Below are 12,347 nucleotides of genomic sequence, written 5' to 3'. Positions count from 1 at the left end.
GGGGCACATGGTCTAGTTGGGAATACGGGCAAGAAAGGCCACAGGACTGCACACACAGGGAGGCATCGTCAGCGCCAACCCAGAGCCCACACAGCCCGGTGGTCAGCCCAGTAAAAGAAGCCCCTTCTGCCCTGGCCCTTTCTGTCTTTTCCTGTCTCTTCCTTTATCGGCTCTCCCCCTTCTTTTCATCCCCCGCCCCTCCACTTCCCTCCTGCCTTCTAGCTTCCTTGAGCTTCTCATGAAGCTTTGGAGTCCCAGCTCTAGTTTCAGCCAGGGCGTGTCTCCCATTGCTTGTCACTGCTTACAACGGGACAGAGACTGCTGGGAACCCTAATTTGAAAATGAAAACCTAAGCAAAATAGAATCCCAGTGCTTTGAGAACCGGTTGCATTCAAAGGCAACCCTGTGGCCATAGCAAAGAATAGAGCTGAGATGGCCCCTCCAGAGCCTCCCCTGCCCACTCCCCGGAAGTGGGAGGTGGGCAGAAGGCAGTCGGCCGCAGCTGCACCAGCAGCAGCCGCTGGGAGGGGGCAGCTCCTCTGGGTGCTGCTCGGTCATACAGCCGGAGGGATGGTGCTATGGTTCATTGGCAAGATGTGCCTCAGAGAAGAGGCTGTGTGTACCCTCATGACTGAGGACAGATGGCACGAGACTCTGCTGCCCACAGCTGCCGCCTGGGACTCTAGACACAGCTGCCTTGCTCCCGAGACCTGATGTCCAGAGCAGCCGTGACAGTGGGGACAGCAGCTCCTGTCTCCAGGGAGGCAGTCTCCTCTCCTCCATCCCAGGGGCAACAGCTGCATCTTGGGCACTTAGAGACTCAAGCTGTGGAGCCAGAAAGGTCTGAAGAGATCTTCTAACCTCCCTTCATTTTACAGATGAGCAAACTGAGTCCCAGAAAGGACATGTGACTCGCCCAGGGTCACGTGTGGGAAACAACAGGGCGTTGATTGTGTTCAAAAGTGCTTACTGCAGCAGCTCATGGCTATGTTTCTGGCCCCGAACCCAAGTGCGTTACAAATGGGTATTTAAAAATCCTCAGAACAATGCCATTCCTCCCCCAGGCTGCTGCTCTAAAAATGGCCTTGTCTAATTGCTGTGGTTTCAGGATTAATTGCTTGCCCCAGTCTATTCCAAGGGGAAAAGAAAAATAAGGATGTCATGGCATGGAATAGGCGTACTTTGTAGGCAAAAGGCTGCGGTAAATGGGCATGGACCTTTAAAACCCTGAGGGCTGATGCTTTTCTTTCAGTACCCCTCAGTACCCCTTTGATTTACTTGATTCATTTGATTTATTTCAGCACACCTCACCTTAGCCAGCAGCTCATGCGCCAGACCTCTCTCGGATGCCAGCATAGGCTGGGCACTTGAGCATTTGCACCTCCTTAGGCGTTGTTGTTGTTGTGGGTTGTGGGTTTTTTGTTGTTTTTTTGTTTTTGTTTTTGTTTTTGTTTTTTATCATCTTCTTGAAAATGTTTACTTCTCTTTACACGTGGAGATTCAGGCAGAATTCTGAAAAGGCACCAGCACACAAGGGTCTCTGCTCTAGTCGCTAAGCTTGATTGTTCATTTAGACAAACTGTTTATTTATCGTGTATTAAGTGACAAGCCCCGAACGAGACACACAGTAGGTCCTGAGTGGACGCGTGTCAGTTTACCTTGACCACCCCTAAAGGATGAAAGCCAGATATTATGACTAAAGGGTCATGGTACTGACCACTCTTTGCTGAGCACCTGCTATTGCTTCAGCATTCAGTGACTTAAATGCATGGTCCCACTTAATTATCACAGTTGCTCTATAGGTAGGTATCATTTTTCCTGTTCTGTGGTTGCTACGTACAACCACCTTGTGGTCTGCATACCATATACGTGGCTTGGACCGTGGCTTGCTTCTGCAGCATCCCCTGCCCCTTATTTCCTGCACCTGCTGCTCCCCATCCTTGATGGCCGCTGCACCAGGGTTCCCGGGAGCCTCATGCACCTTCTGCCTCTCTCTGTCTAACAGACTCCTGCAACTCCAGGTGATGCCTTTATCCCGTCTTCATCTCAGACACTCCCGGCGAGTGCAGACATGTTTAGTTCTGTACCTTTCGGCACTGCTGCTGTACCCTCAGGTAAGCTGTCTTCCACCTGCTTCCTTTCCTTCGGCCTCCACTCAACAAGAAAGAGAAAGGGTTGACTTGAACAGCTGCCACATCATGCCAGAACACCTGTGGAACCACCGGTCTCTCCAGGTGACATTGAGAGGCTGCCAGTGGGGGCTGAGGGGGTGTTTACAAATCTGTAGTCTGCTGTAGATGAATTCACCTGGAAAGGTCAAGCTTCTAGGTGATTCATGTATGTAGCGCTAGGGAGCCCTCTGCACACAGAGCCGTGCAAATCAGTACAAGTTCATTTCCTCCTATCCATCTCAGCCAGAAAGAGGAAAGTGGCAGGTGAGGGATATTAGCTCTCCACAGACCTCTTGAGATCTGATTGATAGGTGTCTGCCTCATTTGGTAGAGACTCAAGAACCAGGAGGTTCTCCATGTATACAGGACACTGAGGGGCAGAGAAAACTGCCAACAGTGAATTGGGACGGTGATGGAGCTCTTAGTGATTTTGAAAGTATTTGTTCTGTTTTCCAAACATTCTCTAAAATATATATACTACTTTTACAACAGGGTAAGATATATATATATATATAGGAACAGTATTGTAGGTATGGTATGAACTGGTGGGATCTCAGACACCTTAATTTGTTTCCATGGCAACAGGCACTCCACGTAGCCAGGGCAGTGTACTTGAATGTGGCCAGAGATGATATTCTGCTCTTTACATACATGAGAGCCTTAAAGACTTTTTTTCTTTCTTTAGCTACATATTTGACATCTGGGTGGCTTCAGCTTTCTAGTTCATTCTTAGATATGGCAAATAGAGCCTGAATATTTTCAAATACAAATCTTCTTGCGTTTTTCTCTATAAATAATTTTAATTATACAGTGTTAGAAGCAAATTCTTGCCACCGAATGTGAACCTTGCTGCTACTCAAAGTGAAGTAAAAATTCACAGTCTCTTATGAAATAGTTACAGTTATTCCCCATGAGCCCAGAGGTCATTGTATGAAATTTTCAGAAGCAACAGAGATTGGTACTAACTTAAAATGTAGAATATGCAAGTAACCCAGAAACATATTGAATTGACCAGCTTCCCAATCAAATCTCTTATACTCCTCTCTAAAATGGGACTGTGGTGATGACTAGTTTTCCTTACCTCAAATAGATATTAAAATTTCCTTGGGAATAGTGTAATAGAATATGTCATCTTAAATAAGAGTAACAGTTTTCCGTAAGAACGTATCGCCTTCCTATGTCGAGAATCCCCATGCTTCGTCCTCATTGTTTGATCCGTGAAGATGTGCTGGAACAGGGAATGGGAACTTTAGGCCCCAAACTAACAAACCGGCAGACATGTTCACTCCACAAACATTCACTGAGTGCCGACACGAGCCGGGCCCTGTTCTAGGTGCCTGGGGTGTGTCAGTGAATGCACCAGACACAGGTCCTGCCTCCAGAGTGCTTCCTTTCTACTGGGGAAACAGGCAACAACATAAAAATAAGTAACTTATGTAATGCGTTCAAAAACGGTAAGTGGTGCAGGCAGAAGAAAATGTTGAGTGAAGTGTGGGAGCTTTGGAGCATGTGGAGAGCAGGTAAATGGAGGTTGGTTGTGGCCAGGTGGGGCTCATGCAAAGGTGAGATGTGAGCAGACTAGAAGGGGTGAGGGAGGAAGCCAAGAAGATGTCAGGGTGCAGAGTATTCTAGTCAAGGAGTCTCCATTCCCCTCTCTGTGAGAGTGGGACAAGATGCAATCACACGTCTTCCGACCCTAATGTTTCAGTAAAAGCACCTAAGGACCTGCCCAGGTCTTGCACAGGACTGCTCTGGGCCTCCTCCTGAGCCTGTGTCACATTAGGGCTTTGAAGACCTGGGTTTTCAACTTGCTAATTGACCAGCCATGTTGCAAACTATGGACAAGCCACATCACATCCAGATTCAGTTTCTACAGATGCTAAAATTAAATTAAATTAAATTAAATTAAATTAAATTAATAGATTAAGTTCCAATTTTCAATTTTTAGAATGGAAGTGCAAAATTAATTTCAGTGAGCACATTTTGCTTCTTGAAGTGCCTGCTTCTGCTTCAGATATGCTGGGGAACAAAAATAGACTTCAGTTGGTGGTCACCTGTCAGCCTTTTCCTCCTTTAACTCGCCCTAAAAGAAAAAAATCTCTGCAGACATTGGGTCTCCATCTGCCTGTCCCACATTGTCCAGCCAGTGGTAGGGAGCCGGGGACATGAACTATGGTTTGCAGGACAATAGATGGGCTGCTGGAGGAATTTGCGTCCGATGGGCTGCGTTTGAGTCTTGGCTCATCTATTTATGTATGTGTTGGACTCCTGAGCGAATTACTTAATGTGTCAGAGCCAGAGTTTCTTCATCTATATACCTGAATTGAAAATAACACTTGCCTTGCAACAGTATCTTGAGAATTAAGTGAGAAAATAAAGTTAAGCGCCTTGAAACTTATTAGCATCCTAATGCTTCACATGGAAATGCAGCTGTTTTTGCTATTATTATTATTATTATTACTCTTATTTCTAAAGCAGAAGAAAATGTCTTGTCCTACCTATATTTTTTCATTTACCTTTTTGGAACAGTTAGAGAAACATCCCTGCAATAAAGTTTAGGTCTTTGGCCTCCTTTGTGTGGCAGAGCTGGCCGGGGGGCTCAGAGAATGTACCGTGTCTGAATACAGGCCCTGCCACTAGCCAGCTGTGTAATACTCAGCTAAATGTCTTCTGAGCCTCAGAGAACCTGTCTGTAAAATGGGGACGGTAATTCCACCTTACAGAGCTGGTCTGACGATTGCACAAGTTAATACATGTACTAGAACGTTGAAAACAGTGCCTGGCAGCGTTGACATGAGTAAGCAGTCGGCACGTTTGCTAGCCTGTCCGTTAGGAGCCCTGGCCCCCACCCCCTGCTCTGTGACAGCTGCCACCAGCCCTCCCCTCAGCAAGCTGCAGTTTCTCGTGTACGGGGTAAAGAGATACTGAAAACAGCTATGCCAGAGGCTTGTTGCTAGGATCAGCAAGCTCCATGAGGGCAGGGATGTTTTTTTTAACTGTTTTGTTCTTCACTGCATCTCCAGAGACCGAAATAGTGCTTAGCGTCCAATAGGGCTACTTTTGAATGAATGAATGAATGAATGAATGAATGAATGAACGAACAAACGATTGTGCTAATGTAAATAAGCATCACCATACAAGTTCTGCATAAATGTTCAGGGCGTACCTTCGTTTCCTGTATTTTCCCCATATTTTAGTCTGTTGTTTTTTTTTTAATCCAAATAATGAGGTATCCCCAGGTGCAAGCATCTGGCTGTAAATTGCAATTTTCAACACTTCTTAAAAATCTAACTGGAAGGCAGTAATGCAGGTGTTTCCTTTCACTTCACAGTAAGGAGATTTATGATTGATCTGCACTCCGTGGCATAAACAGATGCTCCGTGGCCCCTCCTCCCTCCACTGTCGAACATTAATGACTAAATGTTACTAAGCAGTTAAGTGGCTGCCGTGGCACACACCAAGTGGCTCCCCAGGTCCACTGCTACCACAGTCCTGCTACCGAGGTGTGCCGTCGGGCATGCACAATGCCATGTGGCCTGAGAGCCTTAGCTCACAGATTTGGGGACAGCCCAGGCTGCATAGACCACCCCCCTCCAGGAAAAGCAAGTCAGACCTGCGAGTTCCCAAACATGATACCCAATTACCCCGTGCTGCTTTTTTTTTCTTTTGAATATTGTACTTTGGTCTGAAGCAGATGGCATGAAGCCAGGGAGACATGCTAATAGCTCTCTCCAGAAAAGTGTGCACAGCCCATCTGTTGGTTCCTTGTGGGGGGAAAAAAAAAGACAGAGTGAAAGAAAAACCTGCCACCGACAGTAGAATCTTTACAGATCACAGTACTTACAGATCTTGGAGTTTAATTGTACACTTGGAAAAATGCAGTGGAGGCATTTATTCCACTGTAACTCATTCACCTTTATAAACAGACTTTCTCCAGTCTCCAGCATTTATGGGGCCATCGATGTGTGCCCACACCTGTGGTAGACACAGAGGAGGTGGAGAGAGAAAATAAAGGGTTCCTGCCAGCAGGTGGTTTCTTGTCTAATGAGGGAGGACAGAGTAACTGGGCGATAACAACACGGTGTGACAAGGGCCATAACGGAGATGAACACTGAGGACTGCAAAAGCCCAGAGAAGGAGAACCAGCTGAATCCCCAGAGCAGGGAAAGCGCCCAGCACAGGTGATGCTGAACTGATTCTCAGAGAGCATGTAAGGAGTAGCCACATGAAGGAGGGGGTGGCTTTCCGGGCAGAAGCACCAGCAGAGATGAGAGAGCAGGTGGAGTGTTGTTTGCAGCTGCTATGGGGAAAGGTACCGGTGAAAATAGGATGGAGAGGTGGGAAAGGGGACTGACCCCTAAAGGCTCCTGAGCCAAGCTAAGGCATCTGAACCTTATACTCAAGACAATGAAGCACTGGTTTTGCATTTTAGAACAGTCCTCCAGGGGCAACGAGGGGGGGCGGAGGAGAAGCAAACTAAAAAATAGCCTGGCTGGAGGCTGAAACCTTCCATCCCTTCATCAAAATAGCCATCAAGTGGCGCCCTGGTGGCTCAGTCCGTTAAGTGTCCGACTTCGGCTCAGCTCATGGTCTCATGGTTCGTTAGTTTGAGCCCCGCGTTAGGCTCTCTGCTGTTAGTGCAGAGACCACTTGGGATCCTCTGTCCACCTTCTCTCTCTCTCTCTCTCTCTCTCTCTCTCTCTCTCTCTCTCTCTCCCTCTCAGAAATAAACATTTAAAAATAAATGGGCAGCAAGTTTGAGGTAGTTGAAGATCCATGTCTCCCCCATGTCAGACCCAGTGCCCCCTTTTTATGACAAATATTTGTAATGTCACCTTTAAATTCTTGAAATTCATCGATAATATAACTTACCTACACAGCTTTTTAAAAAGTCAATATGATGCCTGCATTATAAGGAGGAACTTTTCAAAAGCTAACTTATAATAAAAAGATACATATCTGAATACGGAAAACGCCCGGGTCCGAGCACACTAGATGTCCTACTAAGCGGCCTGGTGTGCATACCTATAAAGAGCGGCACTGCAGGTGCAGACAGATGCATGAACGTGGTGTTGGCTCAAACACCAGAAGTGTTTCTGTCGGGACCACGGCTTTCCCAAATGGGGAGCAGCTCTTAACAGTGTTTCAAACAAAACAAAATACAGTCTGCCCTCAGAGTACACAGTTGTGACCTTCCTAGAAAACTGTGCAATGAAACTTTGCCTCTCCACGTAATTCAAAGTCCAGTCCATACTCAGTTGTAATATACACTGTGGTATAACCTGCACACGTTGGTCTCAGACATTGTAGGATATCCACGCTCGCCGCCTCTTAAATGCGGGTAGTGTCTCCCTCTAGCAAAGTGCCCTGACACCCACATACACGCCCCAGATATCCTGGTCACCTCCTAAGGGATGGTAGCCCTCCCAACTGAGAACCCCTGGGCCCCACCAAATAAATCAGAAAGTAAGAAACACACTTGCAGAATTCTCAGTCTGTTGGTGGGCTTAAGTCACAGCCTTATTAGGTGATAGGTGAGGTGAAACTCAACGTAAGCGACTGTCAGGTTTGGAGTGTCAACATCATTGTGTCTTCGCCCCTCTTAGTTCAGTGCACTAGGGCTCAGGGGATCTCATAAGGATATTGTCTGTGTTGCTTCTTGATGCTCCATAAGTGCATTGCACACTGCTGGATTAATCAGCAAGAAGCCCATGTGTCCTGTCTCTGACTCTCTGGCACCTCCTGTCACCTTGCAAGGAAACGGCTAGACTTTCAATGCCGCCCCCATTCCTTATCCATCATTGAAGGGATCTGAGGCTGGAGTGTGAGTGACGCCCTCTGCACGCGATTTCTCTGGGCTCCCCGGGGTCATTGACATCACCCATGACCCGACCAGCACCACAGCGCCTGCCTGCCTTCCCTTTGGAAGTTGCTAGGATACCCTGCATCCACTCCTCCTTTCCTGGCCTCACTGCTGCACACCTGCAAACTCCTTCTGACAGCCATGAAAAGGCTGGTTTTGAGAAGTCAGGCCAAGTCAGCGTCTCCATCCTCTACTCCGCCTGGCCGGGGCATCTGTCTCCAAGGCTCAGCGGCACATGCATATGGCCCCTGGGCCCCCTGAGAAGGGCGGGGACCACCGGAAGCACGTGGGAGTTTCTCTGGGCCCGCCCACACTTTGCCGAAACCCTGAGTGACTGTATCAGGTGTACTGACCGTGCGAAGATCAGAAATTGGTCTTGGCCATCTGCGTGGGGCACTGTGGTACAGAGGGAAGCACATTAGCTTCGGGGATGGACGACCTCAGTTCAGATCCTGATCCCACCTGATGCTGACTGTGTGACCCCAAGCACAGTACTTTCCCTCTCTGAGCACCAATTTCCTTATCCCTAAAATAGAGATAATAAGAACACCTCCCCTGCAAGGATTTTGTGAAGATGTAAAGCATCTACCTAATGCAGTACCTAGAATGTTATAGTCATTTCATAAGTGGAAATGATTCATGTTACTTTTGTTCATGTGAACGTATCAGTTGTGCTGCTTTTAAAATGGTTATATCTCACCTGAAAGGACTTAGTACGGCGAACAATTCTCACGGCAACCTACATGAGTAGACGCCCTGGAGTTTCGCAGTACCCAACATATGCCACTGTATGAGGTGCCCCCGAGTAGACAGTCACCTGAAATTGACATCGTCATCATAACACAGAAATCATGTGTAATAATACCTGTAGCTACCATTTATTGCATGGCTGCTGTATACAGGCAAGGAATTAAGTACTTCAAAGGCTTTATCTGATTCAAATACTACTAACTGCTAACATTTACCAAATGCTCACTCTGTGTCTGTACTCCACCTCACATACATCATCTCCATTTATCTGTAAACCAGACCTGTGTGACAGAAGGTATTTAACGTCCCCTTTTCAGATAAGGAGGCAGAGCCCTAGAGAGCTTGTGAGCGCTCCCTAAATTTCAGAGATAAGAAATGGCGGTCTGAATTTTAACCCGTGCCTCGCAAACTGACACTCTGGTTCTTCTTGCCTTGGCACACGGCTTCGATGCCTGGAAGGAAGATCTTCCTACCTGGCTTTCCAACAAGGAGCCTGACTTTGAGCTTAGAGAACTGGCGCGATTGAGAATGTCCCAGGCCTAGGAAAAAGGGGAGGCAAGATTGAAACCCTCATGTGCCTGATTTCCAGTCGTCTGCCTTTTCCCGTGGGGCACACCGGCTCTCAAGGCTCTGGTGTCAGAAATCTTTAGCAATTCTAGCAATATTGTCATTATCCCCCAGATGTCTGCCTGGCTTGCTCCCTCACTGCATTCTGGTTTCCTGTTATGAATCGCCTCCTCGGAGAAGTTTCCCCTGACCATTGCTCTAGACAGAACGCTCCCTGAGAGTAGGGACTTCCGTCTTACTCATCTTTGTGTCTCCAGTTCCTTGCACATAGCCTGACACTTAATGGTTGTTCCGTTACCTTTCTGCTTATCCCTTGAATCCGTGGATTGTTCTTTCCTAGGGTGCCTGACTATTCTTCTACCCCCTTCCAGGTTATGTTGCAATGGGCGCTGTCCTCCCATCCTTCTGGGGCCAGCAGCCCCTCGTCCAACAGCAGATCGCCATGGGTGCTCAGCCACCAGTCGCTCAGGTGATGCCGGGGGCTCAGCCCATCGCATGGGGCCAGCCGGGTCTCTTCCCTGCCACTCAGCAGCCCTGGCCAGCTGTGGCCGGGCAGTTTCCGCCAGCCGCCTTCATGCCCGCACAAACTGTTATGCCTTTGCCAGCCGCCATGTTCCAAGGTCCCCTCACGCCGCTTGCGACCGTCCCAACCACGGGTGACTCCACCAGGTCAAGTCCACAGACCGAGAAGCCCAGACAGAAAATGGGGAAAGAGATGTTTAAGGATTTCCAGATGGCCCAGCCTCCACCCGTGCCCTCCCGCAAACCCGACCAACCCTCCCTCACCTGTACCTCAGAGGCCTTCTCCAGTTACTTCAACAAAGTCGGGGTGGCACAGGATACAGATGACTGTGACGACTTTGACATCTCCCAGTTGAATTTGACCCCCGTGACTTCTACCACGCCATCAACCAACTCACGTGAGTGCCTGTCTTTGGAAACATAAATCCAGTGAGAGCGACGCCTTGCTTCTGGAGTCCGTGAACTCCTTTCGGTTCCCATGCAGCAGGCTTCCTTGTTTACATCACTACTAACAATAATAATAGCTACCCGGTACGAGGTACCAACAATAATATACATACCTACTTCGTATAATGGCTTTGATTACTTTTATACTCATAACAGTGCTTATTACAGGTTTTGTTAGACCTTTTTGGCCAATAAAGTGAAGTTCAAAAACAGGAGGGTAGGCAGAAGGGGAGCATCGAATACAAACCTGTCGCTTTTCTACCACGTCACTCTGCTGCTCAAGTTTTTATTTGTTCCCATCCATTCGCTCATGATCCCTGCTTATGACACACAGGTTCCTGAAATGGAAATGCAGGGCGAATGGGAACCGCAGACGTTTGGGGGACAAGGACAAAAAATTAGAACAGAAAATTAAGATCAAGAGAAAACTTAGGGGAGAGAAAGAGCAGCTCTAAGTCTCGTCCAACTAGTATAGTAGAAGCCAGATTTGGGCTTACGGCTTCGGGTAGGCAAAGAGAAAAATCGGTAGCGTCGCAGAAACCTCTAGACTGGGAACCAAGGAGCAGGTTGATCACTTTGTAGTTTTGTGCCTATGGGCGAGTGATTTTATTTCCATGAGCCTCAATTTCCTCATCTCTCTTAGGCTAAGGGATATTAAAAGGATTCAGTGGTACAGTTACTGAAGCATTGTATACCTCACGGAGTTTAAAGTCTTTTTATCACCATTATAGTTGCATAGTGAGTGGTTTTCTGCAGAATCCCAACCAGGGTTCCAAGCCTTGGCTCTCCTACCACAAGCTGTGTCTTTGGGTAAACGTATGACATTTCTTCTTCACCTCAGCTGTATCATGGGTAAAATATGCGAATTGGCTTGGATGAGCCACGTGCCTCCTAGTTCAGGCATTCAGTGATTCTGTCCCAGCTCACTTTTCTACTGCAAGCATCCGGAAAACCATACCCATGTAGCCAATCAGAATCCAGACACGCTTGAGCGTGGATATGCTTGGTCGACACCGTTCGCAAACGTGTCTGGCGATTCAGCCTGTGCCTTGACAATTGATAAGGGAAAAGAAAAGTCTCATGGAACAATGAGTTTGGCGTTTTCATTACTGTCATAGATGATATGGATCACTGCTTGGCCAATATCGTGAATTGTCGAAAAAATCTAATGCTAACACAATTAGATAGTGTCATTTCAGCCAGGTTTGGAAGGCTGTTCTGAAAAGGAGTGTCTTCAGTGTGTATAAACAACACGCTTCCACTCAGGCCATATGATCTACATAGCAGGGGCCTCACTATTAACTCTAACTCATAGGGTTTCAATGAAGAATGATGAATAAAAAATGAAATGGTCAAAGAATGAGAGCCATGCATAAATAAGCTTCTCTTGATGACAAGCGCTCTCTTTCAACAGGCTTGTGTGCCAGTCACAAATAAAAGGAAAGTTTCAGTTCTTTGAGGACAGGAAATGTGTCCTAATCGTTCGTACCCTTCTCATAATGCTAGCATAGCATCTCGCCCGTGGGAGACATTTGAGAAAGGTCATAGAGATTGAAATGAAGGAAACAAAGGCCGCTCAGTTACTGTTGTGTTTTAGAGCAAGGTTCTGCAACCTTGACTCTGTTGGTATTTTGGGCCAAATCATCCTTCGATGTGGGATCTGTGCTGTGCTCATAGGACATTTAGCAACACCCTTGCCCTCCACCCATTAGATTCCAGAAGCACCCATCCTCTGCCCCTAGTCGTGACAGTCAAAAATGATCCGAGATATTGCCAGACGTTCCCCAGGATTTAAATTGCCCCAAATTTAGAACCACTCTTGTAGATTATAGAGGTATTCTAGAAAACCTTCTGTAGGGGCGCCTGGGTGGCACAGTCGGTTAAGCGTCCGACTTCAGCCAGGTCACAATCTCGCGGTCCGTGAGTTCGAGCCCCGCGTCGGGCTCTGGGCTGATGGCTCGGAGCCTGGAGCCTGTTTCCGATTCTGTGTCTCCCTCTCTCTCTGACCCTCCCCCGTTCATGCTCTG

General features: G+C 47.4%; 1 protein-coding gene across 16 annotated transcripts in view; it reads left to right on the top strand.

Moving 5' to 3' along the window:
- The window catches only part of DAB1 (DAB adaptor protein 1), a 1,153,213-nt gene that overhangs the window by 1,121,860 nt on the left and 19,006 nt on the right, over positions 1-12,347 (top strand). For all 16 annotated transcript variants that reach the window (XM_040470386.1, XM_040470387.1, XM_040470384.1 and 13 more), the window contains 2 exons: positions 2,006-2,114; positions 9,723-10,271. In XM_040470386.1, the coding sequence (XP_040326320.1) occupies positions 2,006-2,114; positions 9,723-10,271 (658 nt within the window). The remainder of the gene's footprint in view (positions 1-2,005; positions 2,115-9,722; positions 10,272-12,347) is intronic.

Source organism: Herpailurus yagouaroundi, unplaced genomic scaffold (assembly GCF_014898765.1).
Source record: "Herpailurus yagouaroundi ecotype Mexico unplaced genomic scaffold, PumYag 77, whole genome shotgun sequence".
In the NCBI taxonomy this organism is placed as follows: domain Eukaryota; kingdom Metazoa; phylum Chordata; class Mammalia; order Carnivora; family Felidae; genus Herpailurus; species Herpailurus yagouaroundi.
This window is presented reverse-complemented; position numbering and strand designations above follow the sequence as displayed.